This window comes from Pseudophryne corroboree, chromosome 1, assembly GCF_028390025.1.
Source record: "Pseudophryne corroboree isolate aPseCor3 chromosome 1, aPseCor3.hap2, whole genome shotgun sequence".
In the NCBI taxonomy this organism is placed as follows: domain Eukaryota; kingdom Metazoa; phylum Chordata; class Amphibia; order Anura; family Myobatrachidae; genus Pseudophryne; species Pseudophryne corroboree.
Genome location: NC_086444.1, coordinates 576,761,933 through 576,784,335, shown reverse-complemented (window position 1 = coordinate 576,784,335; position 22,403 = coordinate 576,761,933). Strand labels below are relative to the sequence as shown.

Genomic DNA, 22,403 nt, shown 5'->3' with positions numbered 1-22,403 from the left:
GGTTTTACATTGTGAGCGTATGCGCCGCTGGTGATCTCCTCGTGGTCTCGAGCGGTCGCATCGCTATAGCGAATCATTACGGTAGTCGGCAGCCAATAGCGTGCCTGCCAGTGATCTCTTGGCCGTGAGCGAACGTAACGCTTGAGCGTCTCGACCACGGCTAAGCGATTGTTACGCAACGTGCGTACCCTTACGGTACTTCATACGTAGTTAGCGTACAGTGTTCTTAGACCTCATAAAGGGTATTATATAAGATAAATATTCTGCTTTAACACAGTGATGCGCACACTGTAAGCACAGAATTTAACATAGATACTGGTGGTAATTTAGACCTTGAATGAATGCTACATACAGGAGCTATAAGCCCAAATGATACATACAGTATGTGTCTGTGGGAGACACTTAACAAGCTATATTGTTACAAATACTGAAACATTGTATAAGAACACTAGAGCTAGTGAGGAAACAAAAAAATTACAGTGGGTAAGCATTGTATTTCACTTTATTATTTCTCACACAATTTGTTTCACTTGCACCATATTTTCACATATGTTTTATATTAAGAAATAAAAGTTATATTTTAGAATTATTGGTCATCTATGGAAATGATGGGTGACTTTCTGTAAATACGTGAACATAACTGTCCGTGTGTGCCCACGATAGGGAATACTATTTTCTTTTGGCTAAATCATTAGTGTCCTGGATTAAAGGGATAGTATCATGGTTGGTTCTATATCGGAGGGGCTGAAGGGACCTTGTGACGTATTGAGGGGAGGAGCTACGTCACCAGGGGGAGGAGCTACGGGCGAACAGGGTACCCGAAAAGTACCCTCGCGGGCTCGCTTCGCTCGCCACGCTTCGGGCACGGTGGCTCGCTCCGCTCCGCTTCGCTCACCACCTAATTACTAAAGGTAATAGTTGGTGGAGTGGATAGTAGAGGAACTATCCCGCTGGACTAGCTCCTCCCCCTTGCGTCGTAACTCCTCCCCCTTACGGAAAAGGTCCCTTAGCCCACTTGATTCTAGCATCTACCATAGTATCATATGGCAAGCCAGGTCTAGCTAACTACAGCACAGTACACATAGAGGAGATCAGACAGGAGAGACCACAGTCAGCCAGGCTCTGATCGATGCTGCACTGCAGTGACGATGACGAGTGTGTGTGCGAGGCTGCGCCCTATAGAGGGAGACGCCCACCTGCGCTTAGTACCGATTGGATCCAGCTTCCTAGGAGGGGCGGATCCAGCGATGACTGACAATTCTCGCCCACAAATTGCTGCTTCATGAACATATGCTGATTCTATCAGCGGCGGCTGCGCGGGCACTGTACATTACTGACGTATACCCAACCCCGCTATACACCGGAGCGAGAGCAGCGGCACGGCGCTATCATGGTGAAGTATATTGAGTCTCTGGTAAGTGTCTGATCTGCGTGATCTCCTATACAGATGGCGTGTAGCAGCAGTGATGCTGTAGTAGCGCAGCTCCAAGTGTCACACACGGCCCGTATAGTTATACAGTTGTATGGAGAGAGCTAGTGTCCTCTCTGGGTGAGAGTATTGGAATGCCAGCCTGATGATGGTAGGTTGGAGTTGGGCATCAGGGCTGCCAGTAGTATACTCCTATTATTTCTTATTTATGTACTAGAAAAGGGACCTGGCATATGCTGCATCACCCTCCCCTCTCTGCCCACCCCATTCACTGCTGTATACTTACCCTGTTCACAGGGCAGCATGGTCCTCTGTCCCCTCCAGCCGGTCTGACCTGTTGTCGCTACACGGGTTCCGCTGGGGATGGGTTCACACTCCCACCGCACATCTGGGAGACAGGACAAACCGTAGCCAATTATTATATAGATTGCCAGCATAGTGCGCAGCGCTTTAGCGTTGGGAACAAACGTAGTCATAAAGAAAGAGTGGATATTATCCAAGAGGTAGGAGGGCCCTGCTCGCAAGCCTACAATCCACGGCCTAGTAAATATTAGGCCCTCAGATCTGTGTCATTCCAAATGTCAAAACAATTTACATAACCCAGTGGTTACCAAACTGTGTGCTGTGGTACCCTGGGGTGCCGCAAGACACTTGCATGGGTGCCTCAGGTTGGTGATCCAGGACCAATTCAAATTTATTTATGGTCAATGTAATGGCAAAAAATATGTGGACAAACAGAAGCAAATGCTGTCCCTCATCACACAATTGACCATAAAGATGACCTATAAATACAATTTCTCTGACGTCCTAAGTGGATGCTGGGACTCCGTAAGGACCATGGGGAATAGCGGCTCCGCAGAAGACTGGGCACAACTATAAAGAAAGCTTTAGACTACTGGTGTGCACTGGCTCCTCCCACTATGACCCTCCTCCAGACTCCAGTTAGAATCTTGTGCCCGGCTGAGCTGGATGCACACTAGGGGCTCTCCTGAGCTCCTAGAAAGAAAGTATATTTAGGTTTTTTATTTTACAGTGAGATCTGCTGGCAACAGACTCACTGCAGCGAGGGACTAAGGGGAGAAGAAGCGAACCTACCTAACAGGTGGTAGTTTGGGCTTCTTAGGCTACTGAACACCATTAGCTCCAGAGGGATCGACCGCAGGACCCGACCTTGATGTTCGTTCCCGGAGCCGCGCCGCCGTCCCCCTTACAGAGCCAGAAGCATGAAGAGGTCCGGAAAATCGGCGGCAGAAGACTTCGGTCTTCACCAAGGTAGCGCACAGCACTGCAGCTGTGCGCCATTGCTCCTCATGTACACCTCACACTCCGGTCACTGATGGGTGCAGGGCGCTGGGGGGGGGGGGGGGGGCGCCCTGAGGGCAATATTACACACCTTGGCTGGCAAATATACACCATATATAGTCCCAGAGGCTATATAGGTGTAAATTAATACCCCTGCCAGAGTTTCAAAAACGCGGGAGAAGTCCGACGAAAAAGGGGCGGGGCTAACTCCCTCAGCACACTGGCGCCATTTTTCCCTCACAGCTCCGCTGGAAGGAAGCTCCCTGGCTCTCCCCTGCAGTCTACAACTACAGAAGGGTAAAAAAGAGAGGGGGGGGGCACTAAATTTAGGCGCAGTATATATATATATATATATATATATATATATATATAGCAGCTATAAGGGGATATAATTCAGTTAGTCCCTGTATTATATAGCGCTCTGGTGTGTGCTGGCATACTCTCTCTCTGTCTCCCCAAAGGGCTTTGTGGGGTCCTGTCCTCTGTCAGAGCATTCCCTGTGTGTATGCGGTGTGTCGGTACGGCTGTGTCGACATGTTTGATGAGGAGGCTTATGTGGAGGCGGAGCAAATGCCTGTAAATGTGATGTCACCCCCTGCGGGGTCGACACCTGAGTGGATGGTTCTGTGGAAGGAATTACACGACAGTGTCGACTCCTTGCATAAAAGGTTTGACGACATACCTACTATGGGACAGCCGGATTCTCAGCCTGTGCCTGCTCAGGCGTCTCAAAAGCCATCAGGGGCTCTAAAACGCCTGCTACCTCAGATGGCAGACACAGATGTCGACACGGATACTGACTCCAGTGTCGACGACGATGAGACTAATGTAACTTCCAATAGGGCCACACGTTACATGATTGAGGCAATGAAAAATGTGTTGCACATTTCTGATGTTACCCCCGGTACCAAAAAAAAAAAAGGGTATTATGTTTGGAGAGAAAAAACTACCAGTAGCTTTTCCTCCATCTGAGGAGTTAGGTGACGTGTGTGAAGAAGCGTGGGCTTCTCCTGATAAGAAACTGGTAATTTCTAAGAGGTTACTAATGGCGTACCCTTTCCCGCCAGAGGATAGGTCACGCTGGGAAACATCCCCTAGGGTGGATAAAGCGCTCACACGCTTGTCAAAGAAGGTGGCACTACCGTCTCCGGATACGGCCGCCCTGAAGGAATCTGCTGATAGAAAGCAGGAGGATATCCTGAAGTCTATATATACACACACAGGTGTTATACTGAGACCAGCTATTGCGTCAGCATGGATGTGCAGTGCTGCAGCTGCGTGGTCAGATTCCCTGTCGGAAAATATTGATACCCTAGACAGGGACACTATATTGCTAACCGTAGAGCATATTAAAGACGCACTTTTATACATGAGGGATGCACAGAGGGATATTTGCCGGCTGGCATCCAAAATTAGTGCAATGTCCATTTCTGCCAGGAGAGGGTTATGGACTCGGCAGTGGACAGGAGATGCAGATTCCAAAAGGCACATGGAAGTTCTGCCTTATAAGGGTGAGGAGTTGTTCGGGGATAGTCTCTCGGACCTCGTTTCCACAGCAACAGCTGGGAAGTCTACATTTTTACCCCATGTTCCCTCACAGCCAAAGAAAGCACCGTATTATCAGGTACAGTCCTTTCGGCCCAATGGGAGCAAGCGGGTTAAGGGCGCGTCCTTTCTGCCCAGAGGCAGAGGTAGGGGGAAAAAGCTGCAGCATACAGCCAGTTCCCAGGAGCAAAAGTCCTCCCCCGCTTCCTCTAAGTCCACAGCATGACGCTGGGGCTCCACAGGCGGAGCCAGGTACGGTGGGGGCCCGTCTCAAATATTTCAGCAATCAGTGGGCTCGCTCACGGGTGGATCCCTGGATCTTTCAAATAGTATCTCAGGGGTACAAGCTGGAATTCGAGACGTCTCCCCCCCCGCCGTTTCCTCAAATCTGCCTTACCAACCACTCCCTCAGGCAGGGAGGGAGTGTTACAGGCAATTCACAAGCTGTATTCACAACAGGTGATAGTAAAGGTGCCCTACTTCAACAAGGACGGGGTTACTATTCCACAATGTTTGTGGTACCGAAACTGGACGGTTCGGTGAGACCCATTTTAAATTTGAAATCCTTGAACACATATATAAAAAAATTCAAGTTCAAGATGGAATCGCTCAGGGCGATTATTGCAAGCCTGGACGAGGGGGATTACATGGTATCACTGGACATCAAGGATGCTTACCTGCATGTCCCCATTTACCATCCTCACCAGGAGTACCTCAGATTTGTGGTACACGATTGTCATTACCAATTCCAGACGTTGCCGTTAGGTCTATCCACGGCTCCGAGGGTCTTTACCAAGGTAATGGCCGAAATGATGATACTCCTTCGAAAGAAGGGAGTTTTAATTATCCCGTACTTGGACGATCTCCTGATAAAGGCGAGGTCCAGGGAGCAGTTGTTGGTCGGGGTAGCACTATCTCGGGAGGTGCTACAACAGCACGGCTGGGTTCTAAATATTCCAAAGTCACAGCTGATCCCTACACGTCTACTGTTCCTGGGGATGGTTCTGGACACAGAACAGAAAAAAGTGTTTCTCCCGGAGGAGAAGGCCAAGGAGCTGTCATCTCTAGTCAGAGGCCTCCTAAAACCAAAACAGGTGTCGGTGCATCACTGCACGCGGATCCTGGGAAAGATGGTAGCTTCCTACGAAGCAATTCCATTCGGCAGGTTCCATGCAAGAACCTTTCAGTGGGACCTATTGGACAAGTGGTCCGGATCGCATCTTCAGATGCATCGGCTGATAACCCTGTCTCCAAGGACCAGGGTGTCTCTGCTGTGGTGGCTGCAGAGTGCTCATCTTCAAGAGGGCCGCAAATTCGGCATACAGGACTGGGTCCTGGTGACCACGGATGCCAGCCTTCGAGGCTGGGGGGCAGTCACACAGGGAAGAAACTTCCAAGGACTATGGTCAAGTCAGGAGACTTCCCTGCACATAAATATTCTGGAACTGAGGGCCATTTACAATGCCCTAAGTCAGGCAAAACCCCTACTTCAAAACCAGCCGGTACTGATTCAGTCAGACAACATCACGGTGGTCGCCCATGTAAACCGACAGGGCGGCACGAGAAGCAGGACGGCGATGGCAGAAGCCACAAGGATTCTCAGATGGGCCGAAAATCACGTGTTAGCACTGTCAGCAGTGTTCATTCCGGGAGTGGACAACTGGGAAGCAGACTTCCTCAGCAGGCACGACCTCCACCCGGGAGAGTGGGGACTTCATCCAGAAGTCTTCCAAATGATTGTAAACCGTTGGGAAAGGCCACAGGTGGACATGATGGCGTCCCGCCTAAACAAAAAGCTAGAAAGATATTGCGCCAGGTCGAGAGACCCTCAGGCGATAGCTGTGGACGCTCTAGTGACACCGTGGGTGTACCGGTCGGTTTATGTGTTCCCTCCTCTTCCTCTCATACCAAAGGTACTGAGGATAATAAGGAGAAGAGGAGTAAGAACTATACTCATTGTTCCGGATTGGCCAAGAAGAGCTTGGTACCCGGAACTTCAAGAAATGATCTCAGAGGACCCATGGCCTCTGCCGCTCAGACAGGACCTGCTACAGCAGGGGCCCTGTCTGTTCCAAGACTTACTGCGGCTGCGTTTGACGGCATGGCGGTTGAACACCGGATCCTGAAGGAAAAGGGCATTCCGGAGGAAGTCATTCCTATGCTGATTAAAGCTAGGAAAGAAGTTACCGCAAACCATTATCACCGCATTTGGCGAAAATATGTTGCGTGGTGTGAGGCCAGGAAGGCCCCAACGGAGGAATTTCAGCTAGGTCGATTTCTGCACTTCCTGCAGTCAGGGGTGACTATGGGCCTAAAATTGGGTTCCATTAAGGTCCAGATTTCGGCCCTATCGATTTTCTTCCAGAGAGAACTGGCTTCACTACCTGAAGTTCAGACTTTTGTTAAGGGAGTGCTGCATATTCAGCCCCCTTTTGTGCCTCCAGTGGCACCTTGGGATCTCAACGTGGTGTTGGATTTCCTAAAGTCACATTGGTTTGAGCCACTAAAAACCGTGGATTTGAAATATCTCACGTGGAAAGTGGTCATGTTGTTGGCCTTGGCTTCCGCCAGGCGTGTATCAGAATTGGCGGCTTTGTCATGTAAAAGCCCTTATCTGATTTTCCATATGGATAGGGCAGAATTGAGGACTCGTCCCCAGTTTCTCCCTAAAGTGGTATCAGCTTTTCATCTGAACCAACCTATCGTGGTGCCTGCGGCTACTAAAGACTTGGAGGCTTCCAAGTTGTTGGACGTAGTCAGGGCCCTGAAAATCTATGTTTCCAGGACAGCTGGAGTCAGAAAGACTGACTCGCTATTTATCCTGTATGCGCCCAACAAGTTGGGTGCACCTGCTTCAAAGCAGACTATTGCTCGCTGGATCTGTAGTACGATTCAGCTTGCACATTCGGTGGCTGGACTGCCGCATCCTAAATCAGTGAAAGCCCATTCCACGAGGAAGGTGGGCTCTTCTTGGGCGGCTGCCCGAGGGGTCTCGGCTCTACAACTTTGCCGAGCAGCTACTTGGTCGGGGTCAAACACATTTGCAAAATTCTACAAGTTTGACACCCTGGCTGAGGAGGACCTAGAGTTTACCCATTCGGTGCTGCAGAGTCATCCGCACTCTCCCGCCCGTTTGGGAGCTTTGGTATAATCCCCATGGTCCTTACGGAGTCCCAGCATCCACTTAGGACGTCAGAGAAAATAAGAATTTACTCACCGGTAATTCTATTTCTCGTAGTCCGTAGTGGATGCTGGGCGCCCATCCCAAGTGCGGATTGTCTGCAATACTTGTATATAGTTATTGTTTAACTAAAGGGTTATTGTTGAGCCGTCTGTTGAGAGGCTCAGTTGTTATCATACTGTTAACTGGGTATTGTATCACGAGTTATACGGTGTGATTGGTGTGGCTGGTATGAGTCTTACCCGGGATTCAAAATCCTTCCTTATTGTGTCAGCTCTTCCGGGCACAGTATCCTAACTGTAGTCTGGAGGAGGGTCATAGTGGGAGGAGCCAGTGCACACCAGTAGTCTAAAGCTTTCTTTATAGTTGTGCCCAGTCTCCTGCGGAGCCGCTATTCCCCATGGTCCTTACGGAGTCCCAGCATCCACTACGGACTACGAGAAATAGAATTACCGGTGAGTAAATTCTTATTTTATTTAATTTAATATTTCTTTCTAAATTTCTCAATAAGAAACTTTTGGCCTAGGGGTGCTGTGAAAAAAATTCAGATACTCTAGGGTGCCGTGACTCAAAAAAGTTTGAGAATCACTGACATAACCTATTGACAAAAGCTTTTTCCATGATTTTGACCTTAATTGCTGTCACAAGATTCAGGCCAAGCAATGTACCTATCATTTTGTAACATCTACCATTTTATGTGAATTGCAAATTTTGACCTTTATTTGTGGGTTTTATATGTGAGCTGTAATATAGGTAATTTACTGTAGTTCTAAGAAGAGTTCAAATAAAGTCTGCCAAGTGCATGGAGTTTGCATTAAAATCTTATGTAAAATAAGCCCCACAAAAGGAGCATTTAGCTTTGTTTTGCCATATATGCAAGATTTGCACAGCTACTGAAGAGTAGCAATAACAGCCTGTTTTATTCCTAGAGACAACAGTAATATATGCAGTGGAATACGCCAGGAGGTGTGGCTTTACAGTAGTAGTAGATCATGCTAAATAGACACAATTCATTAACAATATAGTCTGTGCTTCAGATTCAATTAGCCGTGGTGTTTATCACATGGGTAAAGCTCTGGATTTAAGGCCAGGTACACCACAGTATCTGCACGATTTATTGTTTCCAGGCAAATCAGAACAAAATATTGGGAGTGATTCAGACCTGATCGTAGATGTGCTAAATTTAGCACATCTAAGATCAGCTTCCCTGATATGCAGGAGGACGCCCAGCACAGGGCTAGTCCACCCCGCATGTCAAGCCCTACCCCGTCGTACAAGTACACTTTAGAAAATTTGGGTCCTACTGCGCCATTTCCGGGTCCCATCACATATTATTGGCGGGGGGGCGGGGGGAGACCATGCATCTATTGGGGAAGTGCTGGGGGGGGGGGGGGGTGCAAGGGACAGGCAATGCTGAGAGCAAGGTAGCAGCTGGAGCAGTATTGTAGGGCAAGTAGGGGGTTAGAGGCAGGCAGCACTGGGGGTAGGGAGGTGGTAAGGGTGGATAGTAGTTATGGCAGTACTGGGGGCAAGGAGGTTTATTGGGACAGGCAGTACTGTGGAGTAAATTGCTGGGGCAAGGGGGGGTAGACAGTACTATTGGTACTGTATAGAAATAAGCTTCCAGTTTAGTTATCACAAAACAGATACATTAATATATGCACAAACGCCCGCAGGTAGCCAATGTAATTTCCTGGAAAACATTCCCTGCCTTTAAGCAGTACTGTGCATTTATGTTGCACATGCTATATCACTGCTGTAACCCCTTAATACATAATCTCTACTATATGTCACTGCTGAAAGTTCTAAAAAAAGAAAATGAAAGAGAGAGAGACTGTAGAGTGGAGATGAGTATGTATTAAGAGCTTACAACAGTAAAATATGTTCAACATAAATGCACAGTACTGCTTAAAGGCAGGGAATGTTTTCCAGGAAATTACATTGGCTACAAGCGGGCGCGCACCTAGAAATGTCATTGCTCCGTCCTAGGTCTCATGGCGTCACTGCCGCCCTTACCTCATTGTTTAGGTTCAGCTGCAGTTTCATGACGTCCTGACTTCTGCGCTGGGGCCGGTCACTACATTGTGACATAGGACCCCCTGCAACAACAATGTCATGAGAAGGAGAGGAGAGCGCTCCCCTCCTGTCCTCCGGCCGGACCGCCTCCTCCTTCTTTGCTGCAGCGTACTGTTATGAGTCCGTCTGACTCATTTTTAGTACTGCTGCTGTCAATGCCGCTGTGGTGCCTTTCAGTACTGCGGGCCCCGTAGTACACAGATACCCTCCACTCCCCCGCACTAAGCACATCTGCCACTCACGCCTGCCCTGAGCATCCGGACCCCCCCGGCCGTGGTAAAACTAAGAACACAGCCAGATGCCACTCACTCCCGCCGGAGCGCTGAGCATCAGGACCCGCCCCCGTCACCTAAGAGACCCTCCCCCACCGCTGCAGAAACACTCAGCCCCGGGCCCTCCGTGCTGAGCCGCCACTCCAAGTCCAGCCAAGCTGCAGCGGAGCGTGTCCCAGGGACCCGCCCACTTTTTAAATGCGAGTTCCCTGCCCTCAAAACAGGGTAAAATACGCGCTATGGCACGTTTTTGAGAACACTGCAAGCATCACAGAGCGGCGATACATTTGTACTGTAGGAGTAGCTGCCAGCCAGTGCAGCTCCTGCGCGCTGGCAGGGAGCTACTCGTTGCTGCCCGGTTTGCAGCAGCCCACCCCCCCAACGATCCGGGCACGCCTGCGTTGCCCAGACCACGCCCCCACAACTGCGGCCAAATGCCGCCAGCCTGCCCCCTTCCACCCAGTCCATTTGAAGATGATGGATTTGATGGTGCACCGGGGGATCATCAAGGATTTGGATATTTTTTTTATAACCCAACCCTAACTTGTACTTCTCAACAACTTTGTCCCTGACTTGTTTGGAGTGCTCCTTGGTCTTCATGGTGTGATGCCTCTTGCTTTTCCACTTGCTAGCACTTTTCCACTTGCTAGCATGGGTCGCAGCCAGGAGCCTGACACAGCTGCGACCCGTGCTAGTGCCCTCTTCTACACTGAGCTCACCAACCCGGCATATTGCCGGGTTGGTGACGCTGCTGCTGACGCAGCAGGGGCGACGCTGGGAGATCACATGATCTCCCAGCACCGCCCTTCCATACACTGTGAACGGGAGCCGTGTCACATCGACGCGGCTCCGTTTACACTACACAACTTACCGGCAAGCTACCTGGGTAGGAATCCCGGATCACTTGATCCGGGAATTTGCAGGGGGGGGGGGGCGTTTCCACTAGAAAAAAACATGGGTAAATGCGCGCTAGTGGATAAGGGATATTAGTGATGTTGCAGCCTCTGGGGCCTTTCAGTTTATACTTTCAGTCATACAGATCATGTGACACTTAGATTGCACACAGGTGGACTTCATTTCACTAATTATGTGACTTCTGAAGGTAATTGGTTGCACCAGAACTTTTGAGGTGCTTCGTAGCAAAGGTGGTGAATACATAGGCACATGGCAATTTTCACATTTTTATTTTTTATATAATTTTTCTCATTTCACTTCACAAACTTAGACTATTTTGTGCAGATCCATCACATAAAATTCAGATTAAAAAATAAATAAATTACAGGTTGTAATGCAACAAAATAGCTAAAAATTCAAGGGGGTGAATACTTTAGCTGGGCACTGTACCACATTCCGGAGCTTGGTACATAAGGAAAATGCGATAAAAACCCAGAAAAGTACATTTTTTTTATTTTATTGTTTTTTTGGGGGGAAGGGGGGGGGGGGGGGTTTAACGCATATTAGGGTTTAGTACATCCTGCTCTATATCTGAAACAGACCTCACCCAGGCATATCACTTAATTGGCAGCTTTGGAGCGTGCTGACAAAATTTGACTGACATGTGGAAAACTGGAGTGCAGGAGAAAAAGTGAGCAAACCATTTTATATAAATCATGGGCTTTAATCCACTACACTCAGACATCTGCGGTGCCTGTGGCATGTGACCACGGCAGTCATCCTACCGACGCTGGGATCCCGGCCACTAGATTGCCGGTGGGGGGGGGGGGGGGGGGAGTGCAACAAAGCCCCTTGCAGGCTCGCTGTGCTTGCCACAGGTTCTATTCCCACTCTGTGGGTGTTGTGGACACCCACAAGTGGGAATAGCCCGTTAGCCGGGATTCCGGCTGGTGGCATTGTCAGTGGTTGGGATTCTGACGTAGGTATCCTGACCGTCGGATCCCGAATGCCGGCAATGTAACAACATCCCTGTGACCACGCTATTTAAAAAAAAAAAATAGTACTGAGTATGGATGATTCTTTTCAGTTAATAGTGTGTTCACATTATTATTATTATTATTATTATTATCCTTTTATTTATATGGCACCACAAGGGATCCGCAGCGCCCATTACACAGTACAATATCAAAAGAGCAAACCAGAAAACATCACTCACAGTTCAAGACCATATAGGACAGGTATAGAAAACCTGTGGTTAGGTGCCATCAAAGGGAGTATGGAGTATAAGATAGTGTAAGTAAGGAAAGGAAAGGCACATGGGGAAAGAAGTCCCTGCTCTTACGAGCTTACAATCTAAAAGGTGAGGTTCTAACAGACCGGAGTGACACAGAAGGGGTAGACAGTGAGCATAGTCAAGAGAGTTAGGAGGAGATTTGGCTGTATTTTGTGAAGAAGTGGGTCTTGAGAGCCCGTTTGAAGTTTTGTAGGGAGGTGGAGAGTCTGAGGGGGAGAGGTAGAGCATTCCAGAGATAGGGAGCAGCACGTGCAAAATCTTGTAGGTAGGAGTGTGAGGAGGTAATCAGTTGGCAGGAGGGACGTCATGCATTAGCAGAGCGAAGATGACAGGTGGGAATGTAAAGAGAGATAAGGTCAGAGATGTAAGAGGGAGAAGAGTGGGTGAGGGCTTTGTAGGTGAGTGTGAGAAGCTTGAATTGGATTTTGAATGGGAATGGTAGCCAGTGAAGGTCCTGCAAGAGAGGGGATGTGGATGTAGTACGTTTGGTGAGGAAGATGAGACGGGCAGCAGCATTGAGGATAGATTGGAGTGGAGAGAGGCATTTTTGAGGGGGGCCATATAGGAGTAGATTGCAGTAGTCCAATCTGGAGATTACCAGTGAGTGGGTGAGGGTCTTAGTAGCGTCCTGGGTGAGAAAGGGTTTTTGAGATGGAAATGGCAGGTTTGTGAGAGGTACTGAATGTGTTATTTGAAGGAGAGGGAGGAGTCAAGGATTACTCCAAGACATCACACTTGGGGGCTAGAGAAGATACTTGTGCCATCAATGGATAATGAAATTATGGGAGGTGAGGTTATGCTGGAGGGAGAGAAGATGATCAGCTCAGTCTTATAGGCCCTACACATTACGCGATTGGCCACTGAGGTGCCCGACGGCCGATACGGCCGACGGGCGACCCGACGGCGGGGGGGCAGTGACGGGGGGAGTGAAGTTTCTTCACTCCCCCCGTCACCCGGCTCCGTAGACGTGTAGGCAAATATGGATGATCTCGTCCATATTGGCCTGCATGCACAGCCGACATGGCACCAGCGATGAACGAGCGCGGGGCCGCGCATCGTTCATCACTGGTGCCTCCACACTGCACAATATGAACGTTATCTCGTTCATTAATGAACAAGTTCGTTCATATCGTGCAGTGATGTCGGCCAGTGTGTAGGGCCCATAAGACATGTTAAGTTTAAGAAAGAACTGGGACATCCAGTAGGAGATAGCAGAGACAGTTGGAGATACGAGTGAGGAGAGCAGGGGAGAGGTCAGGGGAGGAAAGGTAGATTTGAGTATCGTCAGCGTAGAGATGATATTTTAAGTCAAAAGAGCTAATGAGCTCACCTAATGGGGATGTGTAGAAAGAGAAAAGGAGAGGCCCAAGAACAGAACCTTGGGGGACACCTACTGGTAGAGGAAGTGGGGGGGGGTGGGTGGAGTCATGAGAGGAGACAGAGAAGGAATGGTCAGAAAGGTAGGAGGACAGCCAGGAGAGAGCAGTACCTCAGACACCGCAAATGTTTGAGTGCTATGCATTAAAGCCTATTTTATATATTTATCTTATGTCCTTGGGGATACTGGAAATCCATTTAGTACCATGGGGTATAGACGGATCCACTAGGAGCCTTGGGCACTTTAAGAATTTGATAGTGTGCACTGGCACCTCCCTCTATGCCCCTCAGTTTAAAAAATGTGCCCGTAGGAGCCGGTCACGTCGCTGGAAGCTCTTGAAGAGCTTTCTGCATTTATTTTATCAGTTTGTCATTTTCAGGCAGGACTGGATGGCACCAGCCTGCCTGCTTCGTGGGACTTAGGAGGGGGGACCGGGGGGGGGGGGGGGGCGGACCAACCTCTTGAAGGGTTAATAGTCCCGTTCCCCGCTGATAGGACACTAGCTCCTGAGCCCCACCACAGCGAGCGTACATTCCTGCAGCACACCGCCACCCCTAACAGAGCCAGAAGAAAGAAGAGTGGTGAGTACTAAGCTGGCGTCACGGTTAGCGGGTCGCCGGCCATTATGGCAGCATGAGGGTACGGAGACGCACGGCTTCTGCATGGGGCAGCTAGGTTTCCAGTCTCAGTACACAGTGCAGACGCACAGCTCTGAGGGCGCGAACTGAGTCTCAGTATACTATATGTGTACACAGTACCCAGATTGGCATTGCAGACTTAAAAGGGGGCTGACTCCATTTTAGGCACAAAATTACCTCAGCCAGTATAAAAAAGAGCGGGAAGACCGCGCACCATTGAAGGGGTGGGGTTTCACTATGAGCGGATCCAGCAGCTTACCAGTGCCATTTTCCCTCTGCAGTGGACACAGACGCTGACTGACAGGGACATGCAGCTCCTCCGGAGAGACTCCAGAAACCTCAGCGGTACCAGGGGGTCATAGCAGGGGGGAAGTGATTATTAGTGTACTGAGTCCCTAATTTAGGTACTTAGTCTGCGACCTGGCTAAGCTTGGCATTAGCAGTAAGGGCGCACTGTGCTGCCTCCATACTATCTCTGTGTCTCCCTGTAAGGGCTCTTTGTGTGTTAATTGTGCATTTAACCCGTTCCTGTGTGTGTGTGTGTGTGTGTGTGTGTGTGTGTTTGTTTGTCACTGTCACAGTATGTCAGACAAAGAGTGTGCTTCATGTAAGGCACAGTGTTCCTCTTCTCCAGGGGGTTCACTACTACAGTGTACCTTCCCAGGCTAGCGGGGCAGAGCCAGCTTGGCTGAACTCCATTAAGGGAATGATTTCCAATATTTCTACTAAATTGTCCCGCAATGAGAAAGAGAGAGATGCAATACTTAAGACAATAGATGACTGAGTTTATGAAAAGAGACTCAGTACACAAACCAGCGTCTCAGTCCCCTGCCATTTGTCTGCAAAAACATACTTTGGCCCATATCCTGCAGTCTGACTCTGATGATGAAGGGTCAGACATGGAGGAGGGGGAGGTTGACTCAGAGGTAGGGGAGGCTACTCTGTCACAGGGAATAGAGGCTATCAGAGAAGTTCTGCATATCCCTGATAAGGTGACAGAGGAGCCTGAGGAATCTTATTTTAATATAAAAAGTAAATCCTGAGCCACTTTTCCTGTGTCAAAGGAACTAAATACCTTGTTTGAAGAACCTTGGGTTAATCCTGGTGTGTGAGGTCAAGTGGAAGCAGGCCACGCCGAAGCAGCAGAGGAGACTGACTAAACGCCGGCATCCAAACGTGCTTGGAGCGGCGATTGGTAACGTAATGCTCGTCACCATGTAGTGCTCATTCACGGCTGTATTTGTCCTTGCTCCCTCCTCCCTTACTCTATGCTCAGGATCACCACCTGGGATTTATGTTTATTTACACATATCCCTTTATCACCACTGAGGTGCTTTATTATACTGTTACAAATGTTGCAATTCTCCTTGCAAGAGACTCTGGTTTAGAACTGTTTACACTGTTGATCAGCATTTAAAAAGCGCCCGAATCCCTACAGACCTAATTTGTTATCTGATGAATGAATTATGTGAATCAATTAGCCCTATGATCTCTGATTATATACCTTTAGCAATAAAGTGATATTTCATGAATACAATTTAAGGATACATGTACATTGATACCTTTATATTGATCAGCATTTTTCAAAGTGTCAGAACTTGTATAGATTTATTTGGTTCATCAGAAGATAAATGAATTTTTGAACTGAATTAATTGACCTAATTAATTATTTCTGATGATACATCTTTTGCTGTACTGTGCTATCTAACGAGTTCAATTACGCACTTCTGCATATGTGGATACTTTTTTGTGGAATCAACACAGATCCATTGCATTTGATCAATGAATTTATTCTGCATATTAAATGATTGAGGATGCTTTTGCAACAGTGCTTCATGTTTATGTGAGAGACCAGAATTCATGTACATTGATACCTCTATATTGATCAGCATTTCCAAAGTGTCTGAACTTGTATAAATTTATATTTGGTTCATCAGAGGATAAATGAATTTTTGAATTGAATTAATTTAACCTAATTAATTATTTCTGATGATACATCTTGTACCATACTGTGCTATTCAACGAGTTCAATTAAACATTTTTTGCATATGTGGATACTGTTTTGTGGAATCAACACAGATCTATTGCATTTGATCAATGAATTAAGTCTACATACCAAATGATTGAGGATGTTTTTGCAACATTGTTTCATTTTTATGTGAGAGACCAGAGTTTTTACAAATGATCCACCATTTTAATGCGTTCTAGGTGAACATTAGCTCATTCATCTCCACAGATATCATTACTCTTGCCTTGATTATTAACTGGATTACTACTAATTGCTGAATGACCAATACCTAGGCAACACAACTGAACTTAATAGTGTGTGAATATTGGCCAGTTCCTCATTCAGAAATATTAGACCAATCATTGTTGTTCTCCATACTATTTAGTATTAAATAAAATTAATCCATTTGTGCTATACCTTTTCCTTTTTTCATCACTCTCTCATCTGGCTGACAGTAGTGCTGGCAAGGGCTCCGCCCTCTTCAGCGTACATTTTACTGTCACAACAGAAAGCAGAAGTGTTTCTTTCTTTCTTCCCTTTTTCTATCTCCTATTCAAAGGGGAAGACCATTTCTGTACTCAATCCTATTCCACTTAAAGACAGCCTTTGGTTCTTCTTTCCAACACTTTCTCATCTGGAAAAACCTGGGGCCAATTTTTCCAGTGACGCATAGCAGGCAGAGTACAGACAGCAGAAGTGGGTTCTTTCTTCCTTCATATATCATCTTTACTATTCAAGGTCGTACTATCCTGAAAGTAGCCCGATCTTCAACCTCGGAAGCTGATAGGATAGACCTGGCTAGTACTCTGAAGGGGGACCACTCAGGAATACCAGGCACTGTGGATATCACCAAGATGATCACCTATATTTTCAATTGAACAACACTGGTGGAGCAACTCTATGCTGCTCACTCTCACTATTTTAATCTATATTTTCACCTTCCTATCTCCTTATTTAAAAATTTAGATAGAGATGTTAATTATTTGGACCACATAGGTCGATATTTCTATGAACAGAAGACCACACTGGTCAATATCTTAAGGAACAGAATAAATGTTAAGTTTTAGATTATTCATTTTTACATCATCTTACTGCATATCATGATTTAATACTGCAATAATTTTCAAATAAGCGTGCTCCCAAAAAGGATTTCTTTTGTCTTTTCTTTCCCTCTATGTGTGAAGGTGACAGAGGAGCCTGAGGAATCTTATTTTAATATAAAAAGTAAATCCTGAGCCACTTTTCCTGTGTCAAAGGAACTAAATACCCTGTTTGAAGAACCTTGGGTTAATCCTGATAGGAAATTTCAAATCCCTAAAAGGTTGCTATCATCTTTTCCTTTTCCTCCCGAAGATAGAAAAAAATGCGAAAATCCACCGATAGTGGATGCATCAGTATCCAGGCTGTCACGGAAAATTGTATTGCCTGTCCCGGGTGCAGCCTCCCTAAAAGACACGGCTGATCGTACAATTGAGACTACACTCAAATCCTTGTACACAGCTGCTGGGGTGGCCCAGAGACCCACTGTAGCATATGGGTGGATTACTAAGGCCATCGCCAAATGGTCGGGTAACCTACTTGAGGGGTTAGATACATTGCCTCAGGGGGAGAATATTTTACTCCTGCAACATATACAGGACTCTGCGAACTTTATGGCGGAAGCCATAAAAGAAATAGGCTTGCTTAATGCATGCACCACTGCTATGGCAGTGTCAGCACGCAGAGGCTTATGGCTACCCCAGTGGACTGCTGACACGGTGTCCAGGCAAGGCGTGGAAGGCCTACCCTTCACAGGATAGGCCTTATTTGGAGATGAACTACACAAATGGATCTCCAAAGCTACTGCTGATAAGTCCACATATCTTCCTTCTGCAGCTCCCCCAGCCAGGAAGGCCTACTCAGGACCTAATCTACAGTCCTTTCGGACTGCCAAGTTTAAGGGCAAAACCAGAGGTCCTTCCACAGCCACCAGAGGCGCTAGAGGTAAACCACGCAAACCAGCAACCGCAGGTTCTCGGGAACAGAGCTCAGGCTCTGCTTCCTCAAAGCCTTCAGCATGACTGTGGACCGCGATGCTTGGAAGACTGGCGGGTGGGAACCCGACTAAAATTGTTCAGTCACATCTGTACAGGTTTGTGCCAGGATCCCTGGGTCATAGATCTTATTTCCCAGGGCCACAGACTGGATTTCAAGAGCTCCCACCTCACAGATTCTTCAAATCATGCTTACCAGTTTCGCAAGAGGAAAGTATAACCTTACAGGATGCCATTCAAAAACTGGTACAGACTCAGGTCATTGTTCCAGTTCCACCTCATCTGCAAAACAAGGGGTATTATTCCAACTTGTTTGTCGTACCGAAACTGGACGGTTCGGTAAGACTGATTTTGAACCTCAAGTCGTAGAACTCGTACTTATGAGTGTTCAAATTCAAGATGGAGTCTCTGAGAGCGGTGATCTCAGGTCTGGAGGAGGGGGAATTCCTAGTGTCTCTGGATATCAAGGATGCGGACTTTCACATTCAGATCTGGCCGCCTCATCAGGCTTATCTACGGTTTGCACTGCAGGGCTGTCGCTACCAGTTCCAGGCCCTGCCATTTGGTCTCTCTACGGCACCAAGAGTGTTCACCAAAGTGATGGCAGAGCTGATGTTTCTACTCCGCAAACAGGGAGTGAACATAATTCTGTACCAGGACGATTTTCTGATAAAGGCACTGTCCAGGGAGCGGTTGTTGTACAGCATTGGCCTCTCAGCCAGACTACTCCTGGATCACGGGTGCATTCTGAACTTACCAAAATCTCACCTGGAACCGACGCAGAGACTTCCTTTCCTGGGAATGATACTGTCAACAGAGTCCCAGAAAGTGTTCCTTCCCTTGGAGAAGGCTATGGTAATGCAGTTGATGGTTCGGACTGTCCTGAAGCCAACCAGGATATCGGTGCATCTGTGCATTCGCCTTCTGGTGAAAATGGTGGCCTCTTACGAGGTGCTTCAGTAAAGACTGTTTCATGCGAGGCCCTTCCAGATGGATCTGTTGGACAAATGGTACGGATCTCATCTTCACATGCGCCAGAGGATCTGTCTGTCGCCAAGAGCCAGAATCTCCCTTCTGTGATGGCTACAGACTTCTTACCTCGTCGAGGGTTGGAGGTTCGGGATTCAGAATTCGATTCTGCTAACCACAGATGCAAGCCTCAGAGGCTGGAGAGCAGTCACCCAAGGGGTGCAATTTCAAGGAAGATGGTCAAGTCGGGAAGTCGTCCTTCCAATAAACATCTTGGAACGCAGGGCAATCTAAAACGCCGTTCTGCGGGCCTCATCTCTACTTCAGAATCAGGCCATTCAAGTCCAGTCAGACAATGTAACGGCGGTAACGTACATTAACCAACAGGGCGGAATGAAAAGCAGAGCAGCAATGTCAGAGGTGTCAAGAATTCTCCTCTAGGCAGAAAAACACGCCGTGGCGTTGTCGGCAGTCTTCATTCCGGGAGTATACAACTGGGAAGCAGCAGTGGCGTAAGTCCGTCCCAGTCGCCTGGAGGCATGATAAACGTTGGTGCCCCCCTACATATACACACACATACCATATGTAACTATCTGCCACTCAGGGTGAAAAGTAGTAGCATGCTCAAGGTACCTTAACCAATAGTAATATAGATACACATAAAAAGTGGACGCACTCCAAGTCAGTCATTAAAATACAAACAGATACCAGCATACTTTTATAGTACACCTACAGTGCTCCCTCACCCGCCAGCAGGTCTCGATGGAGATGCTTTGGCGCAGCGGTGTGCCGATATTTATAAAAAAACACACAAACACCTCATTCACTTAAAAGCATACACGCCTCTTTCACTTAAACATACACAGACGCCGCTTTCACTTTAACACACAAACGCCTTTCACTCAAACACACGCATGCCTCTTTCACTTAAAAACACACACATGCCTCTCACACATGCCTCTTTCACTCACACACACACACACACACACACACACACACACACATGCCTCCTTCACTTAAAAACACACACGCCGCTTTCACTTAAACACACACATGCCTCTCACTTACACACACACACACACACACACATGCCTCTCACACACACACACACGCCTCTCACTTACATACACACACGCCTCACACACACACACACACACACACACACACACATTCAGAAATGGACACCCCTCCATATATTTGTAAGGTAGCGTGTACCCAGACCAGGTGTGTGCTCTGTACATAGGTGGTCATTCCGAGTTGATCGCAGCCAGCAACTTTTAGCTGCTGCTGCAATTAATAGTCCACGCCTATGGGGGAGTGTATTTTATCTTAGCAGGGCTGCGATCGCTAGTGCAGCCCTGCTAAGCTAAAAATTTTTAAAGCAGAAATAGACCAGCCCTAAACATACTTACCCTGTGCGATGGATCCAGCGATGATGGGCCCGACTTTGACATCACACCTCCGCCCTCCGTTGTCCTGGACACGCCTGCGTTTTACTCACCACTCCCTGAAAACGGTCTCCAACGGTCCGAATCCGCCCTGCCATGCCTCCTTCCTGTCAATCTTCTTAGCGGTCGCCTCTGCGACCGCTTCCGTCGGTAGGCGCGACGCCTCGCATGCACATTCCGCACCCGTTCGCACCACAGCGAGAAACCGCTGCGTGCGAACGGGTCGGAATGACCCCCATAGTCCTGTAGAAATGCTCAAATGCCTCCTTTAATCCTGGCCTCTCACACATGTGCCTCTCACTTACACACACACACACATGCCTCTCACTTACACACACATGCCTCACACGCATGCCTCTCACTTACACACACATATGCTTCTCACACACATGCCTCTCACTTATACACACATGCCTCTCACTTACACACACGCATGCCTCTCTCACACATGCCTCTCACTTATACACACACGCCTCTCACACACACACACACACACACCTCACTTACACACACACACACACACGCCTCTCACTTACACACACATACACACATGCCTCTCACACACACGCCTCTCACTTACACACACATACACACATGCCTCTCACACACATGCCTCTCACTTACACACACATACACACATGCCTCTCACACACATGCCTCTCACTTACACACACACACACACACACACACACACACACACACACACACACACACATGCCTCTCACTTACACACACTCATGCCTCTCACACATGCCTCTCACTTACACACACACATGCCTCTTTTACTTGAACACACAACTTTCCTTAAAAACACACACACACACCTCACTTAAAACATGCACACACAAAACACAGTGCTTCCAACATTTATCAAAGCCCCCCCCCCCCCCCCCAGCACCCCCAACTACACCTTCCCCACCACAGTGCAGCTTGAGGCCAGTGCCTACCTTTGGCTATCATCAGCCTGATGGAGGAGCAGAGAGCTTCCCTCGGCTGGCTTGTTTAACTAGAAGGGCCTGGGAGGAGCTGCGCTCTGGAGCTCCCCCTAGCTGCAGCCAGTGCCAGCTCTCTGTATATTCAGGAGGCAGCTTCCGTGTCACGGACACAGCTCCTCCGTCTGTAAGAATCATTTAAAAAAAAGAAAGTAGCAGTGAGCGATCGTCAGCGGGAGACAGTGGAGGAGATGTGCCCCCTTGAGGTCAGGAGCCCGGCGGCAGCCGACTCCACTGCCTCCCACAGTTCTGCCCCTGGGAAGCAGATTTCCTCAACAGACACAACCTGCACCCCGGGGAATGGGGCCTTCACCCGGAGGTGTTCCGGTGGTTGACACGTCGGTGGGGATATCCACAGATCGACATGATGGCCTCTCAACAAGAAGCTCAAGCGGTATTGTTCCAGGTCGAGAGACCCACAAGCAGTGGAGGTAGACGCTTTCACAACTCCATGGGTATACCAGCTGGTGTACATGTTTCCTCCACTTCCTCTGATCCCAAGAATTCTAAAGAGAATAAAAAGGGAAAAGGTTCAAGCAACCCTCATTGCTCCGGACTGGCCTCAAAGGGCTTGGTACGCGGATCTTCTTGAGATGCTGATCGAAGATCCATTGCCTCTACCTCTTCGCGATGATCTTCTGCAACAGGGCCCGTTCGTCTATCAAGACTTGCATGGAAGTTGAACGGCTGATCCTAGCCAGGAGAGGGATTCCTGACAAGGTATATGATTTACTAAAGGCAAAATGTATGTACAAAAACTATAAACATATGCACTATGCTTTGTGCGCAAAGTGTCACATCAAAAATGTGCCCTTCAAAATAAAAATGTGCCCTCTTCAATGCTCAGCACCCTGCCCTAAAAAAATCCTAGAGTGAACACTAAATTGCAGCGTAAAAATAAAGCAGTCAGTATTTACCCTGCACAGAGACAAAATAACCCACCC

General features: G+C 48.0%; 1 protein-coding gene across 1 annotated transcript in view; it reads left to right on the top strand.

The window, feature by feature from the left end:
• Nucleotides 1–1,253: 1,253 nt before the first annotated feature.
• Nucleotides 1,254–22,403, top strand: part of LOC134923354 (thioredoxin-like) — a 78,021-nt gene continuing 56,871 nt past the window's right edge. The window contains exon 1 of the mRNA XM_063920748.1: nt 1,254–1,414. Coding sequence (XP_063776818.1) covers nt 1,391–1,414 — 24 coding nt within the window. The 5' untranslated portion in view covers nt 1,254–1,390. The remainder of the gene's footprint in view (nt 1,415–22,403) is intronic.